Below are 17,849 nucleotides of genomic sequence, written 5' to 3' on the forward strand. Positions count from 1 at the left end.
GTCCCGCTCCCGGTCCCGCCCGCCGGCTGCCCACCTCTGCGCGCCGCGCCCCACCGCCTCCCCGCGGGTCCTCGCCCACACAGTGTGTCCCGGTGTCCCCGTCCTTCCCGGACTGGCCCGGGCCCGGAGCCCCGCCCCGGCCCCGGAGCCCCGCCCCCGGGCGGGTAGCGGGCGGGTAGGGGGCGGGGCGGGGGCGGGGCGGGCGGCGCGGGCGGTGCAGGTGCCGGGCCGGGAGCGAGCGGCGGCGGCGGCGGCGGCACCATGGGCCGGGCCCGGCGCTTCCAGTGGCCGCTGCTGCTGCTGTGGGCGGCCGCGGCGGGGCCAGGTAGGTCGGGGGCCGGGGCGGGCCGGCCGGGCCGGGGCGGGGAGCTCAGCGCGTTGACAGCCCGGCCGCCGCGGGGCCGCAGAGGCCGAACAATGCGCGCGCGGGGCCGGGCCGGGCCCCCTCCCCGGGACAAAGCGCAGCGCGGGTCGGGAGCGGGAGCCGCGAGCGGGGGAGGGGGCGCGGGCCCCGGCCGCCGTGCCGCAGCTCCCCGCCCCGCGCAGGCCCCGATCCCAGCGGGGACAAAGGGACCGAGACCCCCCCCCCCGCCCCCACCTCCCGCCCCAGCCCGCCTTCTCCGGGCCAGTCCCGCTGTCCTTCTGCCCGCTCTCTGCGTCCCTCTGTCCGCCTGTATCTGAGTCCCTCAGTCTCTCTCCTGGTCCCTCTACCCTTGTCCTCTGCCCCCTGTCCCTCAGTCCCGAAGTCCTGCCCCTCTCTCTGTCCGCCCCCCTTTCTCCTTGCCTCCCTCTCCCCACCTCTCTATCCTCTTTGTCCCCCACCTCTGTCCCTCGGTCTCTGTTCCTTTTTAGCGGGTCACTCTGTCCCCCGTCGTCCTCTCTAGTCCCCCTTCTCTATCCCTCTGTTTCTGCTCTCCCTCTCTGCCCCTGTCTGTTGTCATCCTGTTTCTCTGTCCCCCATCTGTCCCATCCCCTCGTTTCTCTGTCCCCTGTCTTTCTGTCATTTCTGTTTCTCCAGCCCCTCTGTCACCTAGCTCTCATTCCTCCTCTGTCCCCTCTCTCTGTCCCACTGTCTCTCTGTCGCCTTCCCTCTCTACCCTTACAACCTCCATCCTGGGATCCCCCGTCCCCATCCTCCATCCCCCCACCTCCCTATCACTATGTGCCCCTGGGGGGAACTGAGTCAGGCAGGGCATCCTGAAAGGCCCTGGAGAAATGTAGGGGGAAGGGGGGGGGGCGGATTGTGTGGTGAGCTCGGCATGTGGGCACACACGTGGATTCAGCAAATTCCTCCCAAATGCTGCCCCTCCCCACGCGGTCACACACCCAGCTGCTCCCCTCCAGCGCAGCTAGAGAGCCATCCACATAGCTTTCACACACGGAGAGAAGCTGGAGACCTCCAAGATAGCGTGACCCTGAGACTGGGGACAAGGTCAGGAAATGTCACCCACACACCCTTCACACTGTGTGCCTGGAACTTGTCACAGGCCACGGCCTCCCCGGTGGGTAGCGCTGATCTTGAGGACTGGGAGGTGACTGGGCAGAAGGGGGAGGGCGGGAGGTTCTGTGAGATTTGAGAGAGGAGTGTAACCATATGGTGCAGGGCCGGGGGCCAGGGTGTCAATCCTGACTCCTGCCATTGGCCACAGTAGCTGATGGCAAGAACCTTCCTCTCTCCAGGGCCCAGTTCCACTCTCTGTAAAGTCTGGATGTTGAACTCAGTGATCTGAAAGGGAAGGAATTCCAGCTTGAACCCCAGACAAAGTGGGGGCAAAGCTGGCCTTTCACCACCCACCTTGCTTTCTTCTCTAGTCCCTGCCATCACTTCAGGATGTGTATGTATCCTTACCTCCTTTCTTTGCAACAGACACGCTGCAATTTCCCAGATGAGTGCTCTGGCACCTTAGCTACAGTTCCTTCCAGTTTTATTTTTCTTTCGTCATTTTTTTAGGCCCTGAAATCCAGCCTCATAGAATCCTAGAGCCAATTAGTGCAGTAAACAAAAAACCCGAGGGTATTTTGTACCCTCGGTTAGGATTCTAGAATCCCAGAATCTTTAAAATTTCTCGACACCTTTAAAAGTCTAGAACCTCGATGGCATTGGCACTCTGGCCTCTCGACATCTTTAACATTCTGAAATCTTGGCCTCCTGGATCTTGGCATCTCTGACATCTAGAATCTTGACAGCTGAGAATGTGGGACTTTGGAGTCTTGGCGTCAGAAGATGGCCCAAGACGCCACCTACTCAGTGCACGAATCTCTCATCCAGCACTTCCGGGAGGTCGCTTTACTGGTTCTTCCCTTGTTTAAAATCGCCGCATCCTGGTACTCTAATCCCTTCTGTAAACTTTCTCTAAATCCTGGGGCTTAACAAGTCAGGAGAGAATGGTGTCATGGGAAGCACTCTGGACTGGGAGCCGAGGAACTGGGCTCTCTGGTGTAGTTTTGCATCATCCCCCCAATCCCTCTCTGAGCCTCACTTTCCTCTTTGGTAAAGCATGGGGTTAGGGCGCTGGAGTGCAGGATCTCACAGGGCCCTGCCTGCTCTCCTTTTCACTGGATGTTTCTGAATGGCTTTGGCCACTAGGTTTCAGGGTGTGTGCAGGGTGCCTACATGTCCCTCTTAGTCACCCTCCTTCCTCTCTCACCTTGCCCAGCCGGCAGCAGCGGGGATGGGAGATGGCGTCCATTTGTGTCCTTTCAAAGACGTGTTCTCTCTTTCCTGGCTCACTCATCTGCCACGAATAGCAGAAGATGGTGAGATTTATGCCCAAAAGAAAGAAGGGTCCAGGCTGGGAAGTGAGAAGGGGTGGGTTGCCTGCCCAGAGATGCACACAGGCCAGAACCTGGGACAGAAAGCGCCGAGGAAACGGATGTCCAGATACAAAGAAAAGACACAGAGGCTGTTTGAGTTGGGGGGCTGTGTGGAGGGGGAGCTTGTTGACCCCGAATAGTGTTTCCCTCCTCAGTGACTCACTCTTCCCTTCTAAAGTTCTGACCAGCCACTCTGAGGACAGGGGGCCTTCCCCCAGTGGGAGTCAGCCCCGGGTCCAGGTCTTGGGAAGTTTCTGTCACTGACCCCCACCCACCCATGAGCTGGATGCCTGAGTCCCTATAGCTGAGGTCAGATTCTGCAAAGGATTCCAAGACCTTAGACACAGCGGGGCCGGGGCCGGGGTGGGTTAATGTCGTGCGAGCCTGGCCTGTCCCCATCTTGGGGAACACAAAGACAGCTTTCTCTCTCTGGGTGGGGCGGGGAGACTTGGAGACAGTCAGACTCGCCAGCACCCAATGGCTTGTGGCACCAGGACCCAAGCACCCACTGGTTTCTGCCTGTGCAGACCCCAGGCCCCTCGGTCTTCTGGGAACCGGGCACCAAGGCTCCTCCGCAGGCACCCAGGAGGGCATGAGGGCAGCAGCAGAGCCTGGGCACTCCTAGGAGGGGGGTGAATAGTGGCCACTGGGGGTGGAGGACAGGACAGTGAGCGCTCAGTGCAGGCTTGCACCCTTCCCGGAGCAGGAATTTCTCCGCTGACCTCCCCCACACACACACTCAGGGGGAAACTCCAGAGGATTCCCCCACCCCCTGGGCCTGAGGCCTGGAATCCAGGGAGTTCTGAATATCCCAGAAATGTGGGGGCCACAGGGGAGACTTTGTGTGTGAGGCTGCTGACTCACCCCTAGGCCCCCACCTGATGCTTGGTTTCCAGATAAGAGGGGGATAGAGGGCTGGGGGAAGGCAAGACTGTGGCTCTGGGAGTTGAGAACTATGGACCTAGAGTAAAAAGTTTCCAAGAGAGGAGTGGGGTGGGGGCCTGGACTCCTGGGTCTGAGGGAGGAGGGCTGGGGGCCTGGACTCCTGGGTCTGAGGGAGGAGGGACTGGGGGCCTGGACTCCTGGGTCTGAGGGAGGAGGGGCTGGGGGCTGAGACTCCTGGGTCTGAGGGAGGAAGGGGCTGGGGCCTGGACTCCTGGGTCTGAGGGAGGAGGGCTGGGGGCCTGGACTCCTGGGTCTGAGGGAGGAGGGGCTGGGGGCCTGGAACCCTGGGTCTGAGGGAGGAGGGGCTGGGGGCTGAGACTCCTGGGTCTGAGGGAGGAAGGGGCTGGGGACCTGGACTTCTGGGTCTGAGGAAGGAGGGCTGGGAGCCTGGACCCCTGGGTCTGAGGGAGGAGGGCTGGGGGCCTGGACTCCTGGGTCTGAGGGAGGAGGTGCTGGGGGCCTGGACTTCTGGGTTTGAGGGAGGAGGGGCTGGGGGCCTGGACTCCTGGGTCTGAGGGAGGAAGGGGCTGGGGGCTGGGCTCCAGTCTGAGGGAGGAGGGTTCCAAGAAAGAAGGGGGTTGGGGGTCCATACTCCTAGGTCTTGGAGGAGGAGGGGCTGGGACCCCGATGCCTGGGTCCTGCGAATACAGGCGCCTTCACAAGGCTGAGCTGAGGAAGAATTGATGCTTTGTGCAAGGATGTTCGGACTCCGCCATTGATGGGGGGCTGAGGGGTGTTCAATCAGGATGCAGGGATGTACCACCTCCCTAGGGGAGGAAGTGGGAGAAGGAGGCATGATGCCACACACCTCCTGGGGAGCGGATACGGAGGGGTGGCTGTGACCTTCCTGGAACCGTGACCTTGAGACTCCCTTGGGTATTCGCTGACTCAGGACCCAGGAAGTTCTCCCCCACCCCACTTAGTTTCCGTGGAAACATCCACCAGCTGTGTACTCTGGACCCCTGGCTCCTGGGTCCTGCAGGAGGAGGGGGCTGAAGGCCCAGAGTCCTGGGTTTGAGAGAGGAGAGGCTGGGGGCTGGGGACTTCTGGGATTGAGGGAGGAGGATGCTGAGATTTCGGACTCATTCCTGGTCCTGATAAAAGAGGGTGCTAGGAGCCTGGAGGAGCCTAGGAGAGGAGGCGGTTGGGGCTGGTTTCCTGGGTCTGAGGGAGCAGAGTGCTGGATTCTGGGTCTCTGCATGTCACCTGCTCAGCCGCTCTTTCCCAAACCCTCCCATCTCTTTTCCAGGCACCATCCCCATGACGACTCCAGGCTGTCAACACAGTTTAAAGGGCCAGTGCCCTCATCCCCAAAGCTCAGCCCCTCTCTGCCCAGAAAGTCCCGCCTCACCACCCCCCAGCCCCAAAACAAAAGCTCCTGGGACATTAATATTCCAGGCACAAACACTGTTGGTTACTGAGTCTTCAGGAGGGGGAGGGAATAAGACAAAAACCCCCACCCTCACCCCATGTGCACCCTCAAGCAGAGAGCAGGAGATAAATTTGGGGGGCATCCTCATGGCTCTCCGGAGGTATTGAGTGTCTGCCACCCATTGCCTTGGACCCCTGAGCCTCATTCTCCACGTCTGTAAAATGGGGGGCTAGCACTGGGCTAGCCCTGAGGTGCAGGATCCATGGCTTGGCTTCAAAATGTTTTTTTTTAAGTGCCAGAGTAAGCAGGCAGCCCGCTTTCCTGTGCATGGGCAAGCTTCTGGAGGTTGTCATAATAGCAGTTTTGCAGAGGGCTCCCTGAGCTCAAGGCACTGGGCAGGCACTGGCTTTATCCCCATTTTACAGGCGGGGCACCTGAGGCTCAGAAAGGTTGAGCCACTGCCCAAGGTCACACAGATGGTCACCCAGGTGTTTAAGATGAGAACAGTGATGTCACAAAGTTGTGGTGAGGCTGAAATGAGATCCTGCCGGACACGTGCCATTCATTCATCAATCTCCAAACATTTATCCAGTGCCAGGCACATTCTAGGCACTAAGGGCAGAGCAGTAAGCCCCATGGTGTATATCCCTGCTTCATGGAGAATAGATCTAGTGCTGGGGGACAATAAATACGTGAGCAAATTAATAAAAGAATTTCAGTGAAATTTCCACACAGGAAATAAAACAGTGGTGATGAAATAGGAAGTGTTCTGGAGGCGAAGGGATGGGGAGTGAGAGAAAGTCACTCTGAAGAGGTGTCCATATGAGCAGAGACCCGAATGAGAACAGGAGGCAGTCCTGGGATGGTCAAGGGCAGTGGTCGGCAAACTGCGGCTCGGCAAACCGTGGCTCGCGAGCCACATGCGGCTCTTTGGCCCCTTGAGTGTGGCTCTTCCACAAAATACCGACTTCTGCGCATGGGCCACGAAGTTTCAATCGCACTGTACGTGCACGCCCGCACGTGGTATTTTGTGGAAGAGCCACACTCAAGGGGCCAAAGAGCCGCATGTGGCTCGCGAGCCGCGGTTTGCTGACCAGAGGTCAAGGGGAAAGAACATTCCAGGCAAAGGGAGAAGCAGGTGAAAAGGCCCTGGGTGGTGACAAGCTCAGCGGGTTTGTAGGACGTCAAGGCCAGGGAGCTGGCGTGAAGTGAGGGTGATTGGAACTGTAGCCAGAGCGGGGCCAGGGCACATAGCATCTTGAAGGCCCAGGGAAGGAGTCTAGATTTTATTCTAAGGGTCATGGGCAGCTAATGAAGGGTTGTAAGCAGAGAGGTGACTTGATCTGTTTTACTTTTTTGGAAAATCCATCTAGCTGCTGTGTGGAGAACGGCCTGGTGGGAGTCAGGCATGGATGGACGCAAGGAGGCCCATGCGTAGTTCTTAAAGGTTCAAGTAAGAGCCCTGGCCAGTAAGGCTCGTTTGGGCATCGTCCCATGCACCAAAAAGTTGCTGGTTTGATTCCTGGTCAGGGCATATGCCCAGGTTGCTGGCTCGATCCCCTATGGGGGCCATGCAGAAGGCAGCCAGCCGCTGATCAGTGTTTCGTTCTCACATCCATGTTTCTCTCTCTTTCCCTCTCCCTTCCTCTCTCTCTAAAAAGCCATAAGAAATCTTGCCGAAGCCGGTTTGGCTCAGTGGATAGAGCGTCGGCCTGCGGACTGAAAGGTCCCAGGTTCGATTTCGGTCAAGGGCATGTGCCTGGGTTGCGGGCACATCCCCAGTGGGGGGTGTGCAGGAGGCAGCTGATCGATGTTTCTGGCTCTCTATCTCTCTCCCTTCCTCTCTGTAGAAAAATCAATGGAATATATTTAAAAAAAAAAAAATCTTTGGGGGTGCCCTAACTGGCTTGGCTCAGTGGATAGAGCGTTGGCCTGTGGACTGAAAGGTCCCAGGTTCGATTCCGGTCAAGGGTATGTACCTTGGTTGAAGCAACATCCCCAGTAGGAGGTGTGCAGGAGGCAGCTGATCGATGTTTCTCTCTCACCGATGTTTCTAACTCTCTATCCCTCTCCCTTCCTCTCTGTAAAAAATCAATAAAATATATTTAAAAAAAAATCTTTGGGGGTAAAAATGGTTCAAGTAAGAGATAGTGTTGTTGGACTAGGGCAGGGGTGGGGAACGTCCAGCCCACGGGCCATATAAGGCCCACGAAATCATTTGTTCTGGCTCTGCCAACGCATTAGGGGTGAGTTCATTAAATGTTTGACCAAATATAGCAGGCTAATTTTTAAGTTGATAATTTTGTATAGCCCATGAATGATGTTATAAATGTGCAAATGGCCTTGGTGGGGGGAGGGAAGGTTCCCCACCCCTGGACTCGGGTTATGGTAGAAGAGGTAGACAAAGGCGAATGGATATGGGATATATTTTGGAAGCAGAATGGATAGATATTGCTGATGGAAAAGATGTTAGAGGTGAAGGAAAGGGAGGGTAAGAACTTGCATGATTTCTAGGTTTGGGGTCTGAGCAGCCAGGTAGATGGTGGTGACATTTACTGAGATTGAGAAAACGTGAAGAGGAAAACATTTGGATTGGGCGTGTGAAGCTTGATATTCCAGGAGGTACTAGATAAACCACTCTTAGTGGCTTAAAAACACAAAAAAGTTCTACTAAACATTTTAAAAAGTCCCGAAATAGGCATCCAGGGCTTTTACGGCAGCTCTACATCATCACCGGAGGCCCAGGTACCTTTCAGCTCTTGGTTGCACCATCCCTACTGCCCTTGTCCTCACGGGCCAACATGGCTGCCAGGACTCCAGGCATCAGCATCCTAGTTCCAAGCAGCTCAAAGGTGACCTGGTGGACAAGGGTCTTGTCCCCCATTTTAGGAAATCCTCCCCAAATTACCACATGACACTTTTCCTTACATCCAATTGGACAGAACTTTCACATGGACTCACTTAGCTGCAAGAAAGCCTGGGAAATGTATCTTTCTGCTAGGCATAGGGCAACATAAAATACCATCAGGGTTCCTTTGCTAAGGAGAAAGGGAAGCATGATGTCGGGGTAGAAAGCTAACTCTCTCTGCCTTCACCCCCTGGAATTAATCTTTTCCACCCTCAGCCCCCAAATGAGGTTACCTATCTTTTTTACAGGGAATGTAACATGTTAGATGGGATATTACAGTGATTTGTGTCTACTTCCACATAAATCTTGAAAGGCCGTCCAGGACAGGGACCTTTTCTGACTCATCTCTGGGCATGCAGCCCTGGGAAACCTACCCACTGCCTAGGAAATACTCAAATGAATGAATGAGACAGACTATGAGAGACATGAATCGATAGTTATCCAACATTTAAAGGTATATAACCAGATGTGATCATGCTTCTTTCCTGCTTCAAAACCTACACTGGTCTTCAGGATAAAAGCTAATCTCCTAGCGTGGCATTTGAGGCCCTCCACCAGCACACCCCACAATCCCTCACCAAAGCTGGACATGCACCCAGACAGTCAGCAGTGGGTATAGGTCTAGGATACAGAATCAGAGAGCTCTTGGATGCAGGTCCTGGGTCTGCCACTCTTGGGCTATGACCTTAAGCAAGTCATTTTCTCTCTCTGAACTAATTTTCTCATCTATAAAATGGGAATTGGGAGAAAACGTGATTGAAAACAGGTGCCTACCTTATTCAGATATTGTGATGATTAAATGGAAATTATACAGGTAATGTCCTTAGCACAGCAAGTGCCTAATAAACAATAGCTATTGTGATTGTTAGTTTGAAGATGACAGTGACAATGATGATGGTGATGCTGATGATGATTAATCTCAGCTTTGAGCTTTCTTCCAGGCTGTTTTCTCTGCTGGAAACACCCCCTTACTAATCACCTACCTTGTTCCTCTGCTGTGTTAATCAGAGTAGGTTAACTTCTGTAACAAACAGGCCTGAAATCTCAGTGGCTTTGCAAAAAAAAAAAAAAAAGTGTATTCCTCGCTCATGTTACAGTTCTGTGCTGACAAGTCACAGGGGACAGTGAGTCAGGGCCCCAGGCTTCCAGCTTGCGATCCTATCCTCCTCTAGGCTCCCTGAAGTTCTCTCCATTCAGCTATTAAGAGAGCATCGACTTATGAACTAGGAGGTCATGGTTCGATTCCCAGTCAGGACATATGCCTGGGTTGTGGCATGATCCCCAGTAGGTGGCGTGCAGGAGGCAGCTGATCAGTGATCATTGGTGATCATTCTCTCTCATCATTGGTGTTTCTATCTATCTCTCTCCCTCTCTTTTCCTCTCTGAAATCAATAAAAATACAGTGGGGCCTTGACTTACGAGTGTCCTAACGAGTTTTTCGAGATACGAGCCATCTCTCGGCCGATTTTTTGCCTTGAGTTGCGAGCTACAATTCGGGTTACGAGCCAGCTTCAGATACCCCACCGCTAGTTGGCGCAGCGAACGTCACAGTGAACGCCACAACATCAGCCCAGCATCACGTGTCTCACTCGTTCACTTTTTGATTTGACATACGAGTAATTTGAGTTACGAGCTCCATCACGGAACGAATTAAACTCGTAAGTCAAGGCCCCACTGTATATTTTAAAAAATAAAAATAAAACCTAGTGGCTTTAAACAACCATGCTATTTGCTCACAACTCTGGGATCAGCAGTTTGGACTGGATCAATTGGGCAATTCTTCTCTTGGTCACAGTTGGGGTCCCTCATATGGCTGCAGTCACCTGGGGTCTCACTGGGGCTGGATGGTGCAGAATGGCCTCACTCACATGGCTGGCGGTTGCTGCTGGCTATTGGTGGGCTCCTCTCATCTTCAAGGAAACTAGTCTGGGCATCTTCACTCAATTGTCTCAGGGCAGCAAGAGGGCATGAGCGGAAGCTGCAAGGTCTTTGGAAGCCTAGGTTCCAGAACTCATATAATATCACTTCTAGCAAATTCTGTTGGTCAGAGCAAGTCACAAGGCGTGCCCGGATTCCCAGGGTCTGAGTGCCTCAGTGGGTGGAGCAGCAGTCGCCTTACAAAGGGCATGCACAGAGAAGGGGAGAGTATTGTGGCCATCCCTGCTGACAAGCTACAACGTGAGCCCAGGGGTGGAAGATGGGGTTCAGTGAACGCCTAGCAGTCTCCCACACCTGGTCAGCTCCTGTTTACTCGAGACCTGGATCCGATAGAGCTTTCTTCCAGAACCTTCTCTAATCCCCCATCGCCCTAGGCAGTCTTTTCAAAACAATTTTAAAAATTGTTTTTATTGATTTTTTTAGAGAGTGGAAGAAAGAGGGAGGGAGAGAAACATTGATGTGACAGAGAAACATCGATCGGCTGCCTGCTGCACATCCCTTACCAGGGATCGAGCCCTAAACCCGGGCATGTGCCCTGATTGGGCATCGAACTGGCAACCTTTTGGTACATGGGAAAACGCCCAACCAACTGAGCCACACCGGCCAGGGTTTTTTAAATTTTCATTAGTATTTATTTTATGCTGATTTTACTCCCAGGCCATACGTTTTGATTTCTTCTGGAATCTCTTTTTCTTCATGCAACTTCCTCTTCTGGTTTAGGACTATCTGCCCTTCTTCAGCAGAACCATCTCCAGGCTAATCTGCCCATGAGCTCTGCATGTCCTGCACTGCATCTTGGAAGCTTTTCACCTGGATGTGCTCAATGACCAGAGAATCTACATCTGAATCCTTACGTTCAGTGTTCTCTGCATTTTCAAGCATGCACAGCAAAAAATTAGCATCTTGTCCGGCCAGTGTGGCTCAGTGGTTGAGCATCGACCTATGAACCAGGAGGTCGAGTTTTGATTCCCAGTCAGGGCATATGCCTGGGTTGTGGGCTCGATCTCCAGTGCGGGGCGAGCAGGAGGCAACCATTCAATGATTCTCTCTCATCATTGATGTTTCTTTCTCTCTCCCTCTCCCTCTCCCTTCTAATCTGAAATCAATAAAAATATTTTTAAAAAATTCAGCACTCTTTTTGTGCTACCGACCCTGAGTCCAGCCCCTCTCTTTAGCCTGGGCACACCTACCAACCCCACCAGTGTAAGGATGGAATGGCACACATTGCTTCTGTAGATATTGGTGGCTTTTTTTTTTTTAATCCTTACCTGAGGATATTTTTCCCATTGATTTTTTTTTTTTTTGAGAGAGAGAGATAGAGAGAGAGAGAGTGGAAGGGAGTGAGGGGGAAAGAGAGACAGAGAAACATCGATGTGAGAAATACATCGATTGGTTGCCTCCTGAACACACCCCAACCCGGACAGGGATCGAGCCTGCAACCCGGGTACATGCCCTTGGTCAGGAATCAAAGCCACAACCTTTCCATGCACAGGCTGCTGCTCTAACCACTGACCCACACCAGCCAAGGCTACTTGGTGGCTTTTTGAATGTGCGTATCCCTGATGACCTGGGCAGTCTCACGGGTGTTCTTAAAGTGAACACAAAGATTTGAACCTCTTGGCTGGCAGGATTTTGTGAGGTTTTCTGGGTCAGGTGATAGCAAACCATTTGTAGAGGTCGTCTCCGGCCACTTTGGGGAAGAGTCCCTCGGTGTCTTGGTCTCTCTTCCCTCTGGGCTCCCAGTGTGCCCTGTGCAGCGCCCCCTAGAGGCCATCTCTTGGACTCCAGCCTGCAGGAAATGTTGGATGCGATAAACTGAATGTGAGGGGAAGGAGAGGGATTGGAGGTGTGGATGGGAGAGGAGCAGAGGGGAGAGAGAATTGCAGCCCTCAGTGAGTCTCCTCTCCTGTCCAGGGGTGGGACAAGAAGTACAGACGGAGAATGTGACCGTGGCCGAGGGCGGGGTGGCGGAGATAACCTGCCGTCTGCACCAGTACGATGGGTCCATCGTTGTCATTCAGAACCCAGCCCGGCAGACCCTCTTCTTCAATGGCACCCGCGGTGAGTGCTGGGTACCCAATCCTGAGTCTGGAAGGAGGAGGGCTGGGAGCTGATTCCTGTGACCGGAAAGCGGGCAGAGCTGAGACTCTGGACTCCTGGGTCTGAGGGAGGAAGGGGCTGGGGGCTCGGGCTCCTGGGTCCTCCCATAGCATGGAGCTGGGGGATTGAACCCTACTCCTGTGGGTGGGAGGTCCGGAATCATTCTGGTGCCCCAGGGGGTAACTAGGTGGGCACCTTAGGTACATAGCTATGGCTGGAGAGAAGAGGCAGAGGGCTGGCCGCTAAGCTCCTGGAGGAAGGGTCCAACTCCTGAGGCCAGGATTCCCCAAGTTCACTCCTGGTTCACTCACTCTAGCCCTGAAGGATGAGCGTTTCCAGCTTGAGGAGTTCTCCCCTCGCAGGGTGCGGATCCGGCTCTCAGACGCCCGCCTGGAAGACGAGGGAGGCTATTTCTGCCAGCTCTACACGGAGGACACCCACCACCAGATTGCCACGCTCACTGTCCTGGGTAACCACCTCTCCCTCCTGCAGCCCGTCCCTCCTCCCTTCTCCTCTGCCTTTCCCTTATCCTGCGGCCCCACCCGGGCTGTTCTCAACCTTCCGGACACCTGGGCCCAGGCCTCATGGCTGGCCTGCCTGACCTCTGGGCTCTAGGTTTGACCCTTGTTGCCTGAAATCCCGCTGCCTGGTCACTTTGAACCCACCTGGCTGTCTCCCCTGACCTCCCCCCCGTACCCACTTCTCCCTGCGACAGTGGCTCCGGAGAATCCCGTGGTGGAAGTCCGGGAGCAGGCGGTGGAGGGCGGCGAGGTGGAGCTCAGCTGCCTGGTCCCGCGGTCCCGCCCGGTTGCCGTTCTGCGCTGGTACCGCGACCGCAAAGAGCTGAAAGGTATTACCGAAAGGGGTACGAGGGGTGGGGGAGGTGCCAGAGAGGGGCGGGGCTTGGAGGAGGCGGGGCCTGTGAAAGGCAGTTTTGTGGGGGCGGAGCTTGGAGGAGAGCGCACAGGTCAGGCGGACGTGGGCCACGCACGCAATATGCAGCTATTGAATAAAGTGATAGATGAGCCCTGGCCGGTTTGGCTCAGTGGATAGAGCGTCGGCCTGCGGACTAAAGGGTCCCAGTTTCAGTTCCGGTCAAGGACATGTACCTTGGTTGCAGGTACATCCCCAGTAGGAGGTGTGCAGGAGGCAGCTGATGGATGTTTCTCTCTCATTGATGTTTCTAACTCTCTATCCCTCTCCTTTCCTCTCTGTAAGAAATAAATAAAAAATATATTTTTAAAAAAGTGATAAGATGAGAGGAGGTGGAGGGGAAGAGGAAAGAGCTTTGGGAAGAGGAAGGTGGGATTGTGGGCGTGATTCAGGGAGGGTCGTCGTTTGGAAGACTGGAGGCGAGGCCTGTGGCTTAGGGGCGTGGCTTAGCAGATAGCCTGCTTTGGGATTGGCTGGGGGCCCTCGGGGGCGGGGCCGGGATCCTGGACTGCAGACGTCTCGTTGGGGCCCGGCAGGTGTGAGCAGCAGCAGGGAAAATGGCAAGGTATGGAGCGTGGCGAGCACAGTGAGGTTCCGCGTGGACCGCAAGGACGACGGCGATATCGTCATCTGCGAGGCGCAGAACCAGGCGCTGCCCTCGGGGCACATCAAGCAGACGCAGTACGTGCTGGACGTGCAGTGTAAGTGCCCGGGGGCGGGGAGCCGGCGGGCGGGGCGGTCCCCACGCCAGCCGCCGGACCCGGGAGGGCTCCAACCCCGCGTGGCGGCCATGACAGCCACTCTCCCATCGCACTTCTGCCTGCAGACTCCCCCACGGCCCGGATCCATGCCTCGCAGGCTGTGGTGAGGGAGGGAGACACACTGGTGCTGACGTGTGCCGTCACGGGGAACCCCAGGTGAGCTCTGGGGCCCGAGATGCCTGAGGAGGGACCCTCTTATTCCTCGATGCTCCATAGATTGCTGAGAAGTCAGGATTGGATGCTGGCGCCTGCGTCCCTTACTCTCACTGTCCTTTACCCTCGTCCAGGCCAAATCAGATCCGCTGGAGCCGCGGGAATGAGTCTTTGCCGGAGCGGGCCGAGGCGTTCGGGGAGACGCTTACGCTGCCTGGCCTGGTATCAGCAGATAATGGCACCTACACTTGCGAGGCGTCGAACAAGCACGGCCACGCGAGGGCGCTCTATGTGCTCGTGGTCTACGGTGAGTGCAGGCTGCTGGGGCCTGGGGGCGGGGCTCAGGGCAGGGGCGTGGCCTCCCGGGGTCCCTGCCTCGTCCTGGGTGGGCGGGGCCTGTGCAAAGTGATTCTAGGTTCAACAGCCCACAAAGTTCTTATTGTTCAGTTTTGTCTCTGCAACATCCTATTGCCGGTGACATAGTCTGCTCCTTCGTTTCCTCATGGGTAAAGTGAAAATGAACAATAGCACCTATGTCAGGGTTTATGAAGATTATATGAGCTAAATATATAAAGTGGTTGGAAGGACCCTAGCCGGTTTGGCTCAGGGGATAGAGCGTCAGCCTGCACACCAAAGGGCCCTGGGTTCAATTCCCGCCAAGGGCACGTACTTTGGTTGCAGGCTCCTCCCCCGACCTGACCCTGGTCAAGGCAGGTGCAGGAGGCAACCAATAGATGATGTTTCTCTGTCTTTCCCTCTCTCCCACTGTCTCTACAAGATCAATGAAAAAATATTATCGGGGGAGGATTAACCAAAAATATAAAAGTAAATAAAGCGGTTGGAAAGCCCCTAGCAAAAAAAAAAAAAAATGCTACGTGTTAAACTCTTATGATGGTGCAGCAGGAATTTTGGAAATGTTTGGGCCCTAGATAGCATTGTAGATACCAGAAGCATTTTGGATAAAATATGGTAAGGGACTTGGACCCGAGGTTCTACGGGGGAAGAAGCATAGTCCCAAGAAGAGGGATGTGTTGTTTCTGATCTCTGGGGGTGGGGTGAGGAAAGGATTCAGAGCAGGTACTAGCAAAATGACTCAGGACCCAGTGGGGGGGTGTATAATCCAGCAGGCATTCCTGGAGGTCGTGGAACATCAGGAAAGCGGGAAGCCATGAGAAAGGCCCAGCAGGTGGCAGCAATTTGAGGGGCATGGCACGTTAAGGGGGAGCGGTTAGAGGGGGTGGGCGGAATAATTTAACAGGTTGGCAGCTATGGGCCGGGCTGGGACCGTGCTCCGATGACCTGGTCCTGCGCCCTGTTCCTCTGGCAGACCCCGGTGCGGTGGTAGAGGCTCAGACGTCCGTGCCCTACGCCATTGTGGGCGGCATCCTGGCGCTACTGGTGTTTCTGATCATATGTGTGCTGGTGGGCATGGTCTGGTGCTCGGTACGGCAGAAGGGTGAGTGGTTGGGGGGTGGAGGGGAGGGAGGTCTGAATTCAGCGAGGGTTGCAGTTGGTTGCTGGATTGGTTAAGGGGGCGGGGCGTAGAGACTGAATTTGAGACAGGGCAGAGCCTAGTAGAACCAGGATTCAAACCCTGTGGGATCTGAGGCCAACATTCCCACAGGGGCAGGTGTTTTGCCCATGAATAAAAGGGGTGAAACGTTGAAGCGGAATTAAATCCGTGAGTTTAAATTAAACGATTTACCTTCCTAATTGCTGGATTCGTTTGGGAACAGAGCAAGGGGATGTCAGTAAGAGAACAGATCAGGGTTGATCTTTCCATGAACTTTTGGTATCGACCTAATTCTGCTTCACCTCTTTCTCTGCCCATTTTGCTATTCCCTGGTCCTGATTCCCTCTGTTCCCTGTGTTCCTTTTCTCCCTCTTCCTTGTCTGATATCTGTCTTGTCTGTCTCTTTCTTCCCGTTTATTTCTGTCCAACTCCTGGGTCACCCCTCAGGCTCCTATCTGACCCACGAGGCCAGTGGCTTGGATGAGCAGGGAGAAGCGAGAGAAGCCTTCCTCAATGGCAGTGACGGACACAAGAGGAAAGAAGAATTCTTCATCTGACCCGTCTCTACCCCAGGCCTGGGCCTGGGCGAGGGTCCACCCCACTGCCAGCTGCAAAGACATTTACCAGAGTCTGGGATGGTGGGCATCTCTCCCCACCACTAACACCTCAGACGTTTGGGCAGGGATGGGGGTGTCATATGCCTAGGTCTCTTTGAGGGCCAGAAGCAAGGTCCCAGAGGTCTGGGGTCCCCCAGGGGGTAGGGGCCAAAGGTCCAGATCCCCCAAGTCCAGGGAGGGCGGTAGGGATTGGGTTGGGGGAAGATAACAGGGGGAAGGCCAGGGCCCCAAAGCTGCAGAACCAGGTCATGTGGGGAGGGGATCAGATTCTGGGAAGGGTGGGGTGGGCAGGGAAGGGAAACGCAGATTTCTTTGGGGGTCCAAGACCTCATGCCAGCCATTGTAGGAGCTCCATAGAGCTCTGGGCACCTCTTTGCAAAGCCATGTTTGCACGGTGGGGGTAAGGGTGGGGGGGAGGGTGTGGAAACAGGGATTCTGTGTCTTTGTGTCATAACTTTGATGGAGGAGGTGAGGGAGACAGCCCCAGCCCTTTTCTCCAATCCCCCTTCCCCAGGTTCCAGCTTCCCTTCCCTCTACCTTCTCCCCCACATCTGTCCTATCTATATTTGTCTCTCTGTCCACCCACTCCTGGGGGGGCCTTCCCCAGCTCTCCTCCAGGCCCCCCACTCCAGGGAGGAGGAAAGGAGTTTAGGGAGGGTGTTGGTCTCTATGGTTTTATATATAATATATTAAAAAAATAAAAAATCTGTATGAAAATATCAGATTATGCCCTCCTCCCCCATTCCTGGCTTTTGCCCCCTTTTTCTTGTAAAAACAAAACAAAACAAAACACCACAACACAACATTTTGTACGGGGCAGGGAGGGGAATGGGAAGGGGGTGTGGCAGTCCCACTAACCACCATTAAACTGAGGAGAGAACACGTTTGTGGTAGTTGTGTGTCTGTCCTTCTGCCCGAAGCTGCACCCTGTTGGGAATGGGGAGGGAGAGGAGCTGCTGGTGAACCATACAGGCCAAAAGGAGGTCTCAGCAATGGCACCCTGACCCTCCTGGAGGGGGGAACTCGGTTTTTCCTAGACACTCGTTCAGCCAAATAGTCTTACCTCCTCAGTAATTACTGAGCTACCCTATCCCCACCCCATGACCTGGACCCTTCCTGTGGCTCACCCCCACCCCAGACATCAGTCTTCAGGGCAGCTTTCAGTTAGTCACGTCTCACCCTGATCCCGCCTTTCTCAAAACCTTACCCTGTCTCCCTATCACCTGTAGAGCGAGTCAAAGCTCCTTACCCTGGTATTCCAGGCCCTTCATTCTCTAAAATTTAAATGAGTGATTCTAATTTTAGATTAAAAAATATAAGTCGCCTGACACATACGCAAATCCTATAAAAAAAAAAATATATATATATCTTACTTTGTGTGCCAGGTGCTGCTCAAAGGTCTAGTGGCAAATATTTGGTGTTCCAGACAGCATAACACAAATCTGAAACATAAGGCCCCAAAAGTGAAAAAGGTGACTCCGCGTTTTGTTTTCATGAAGCTTTCACAAGGAAAAAAGAACTTAATTTCAGGTTGCCATTAAGATAAAATGCAGAGAAAGGGGATGTGGAGTACTATTTTATTTTAACTTATTATGGAAAACTTCAAATACACAAATAGGCGGAACAGAACAATGAAGTCCATGCATCCTTCACCCCAGCTTCAAAAGCCATCAATTCACAGCCAATCCTGCTTTATCCACAACCCCACTCCCTTCTCTAGAGCAAATCTGGAGGTGCTACTTTAGAGAAAAACAGAACAGGAAACGCCTCTCAGGTTGACATCTGTGCCAAGATA

The 17,849-nt window shown here is 54.4% G+C and overlaps 1 protein-coding gene across 1 annotated transcript; it reads left to right on the forward strand.

Moving 5' to 3' along the window:
- Nucleotides 1-202: 202 nt before the first annotated feature.
- Nucleotides 203-16,940, forward strand: CADM4 (cell adhesion molecule 4). The gene is made up of 9 exons (XM_036346047.1): nt 203-325; nt 11,892-12,038; nt 12,394-12,546; nt 12,793-12,927; nt 13,547-13,711; nt 13,837-13,927; nt 14,059-14,231; nt 15,252-15,380; nt 15,885-16,940. Exons 1-9 carry the CDS (start codon nt 262-264, stop codon nt 15,992-15,994), a joined length of 1,167 nt encoding a protein of 388 aa, XP_036201940.1. The 5' UTR covers nt 203-261; the 3' UTR covers nt 15,995-16,940.
- The last annotated feature ends 909 nt before the right edge of the window (nt 16,941-17,849 follow it).

Source organism: Myotis myotis, unplaced genomic scaffold, assembly GCF_014108235.1.
Source record: "Myotis myotis isolate mMyoMyo1 unplaced genomic scaffold, mMyoMyo1.p scaffold_m19_p_19, whole genome shotgun sequence".
Classification (NCBI taxonomy): Eukaryota; Metazoa; Chordata; class Mammalia; order Chiroptera; family Vespertilionidae; genus Myotis; species Myotis myotis.

What these genes read in the sequence shown, in the direction of transcription:
- CADM4 (XM_036346047.1), top strand. Translation starts at nt 262, where the DNA reads ATGGGCCGGGCCCGGCGCTTCCAGTGGCCGCTGCTGCTGCTGTGGGCG. An exon ending in CTATGTGCTCGTGGTCTACG is followed by an intron (nt 14,232 to 15,251) that starts GTGAGTGCAGGC and finishes TTCCTCTGGCAG; the next exon opens with ACCCCGGTGCGGTGGTAGAG. An exon ending in GTGCTCGGTACGGCAGAAGG is followed by an intron (nt 15,381 to 15,884) that starts GTGAGTGGTTGG and finishes GTCACCCCTCAG; the next exon opens with GCTCCTATCTGACCCACGAG.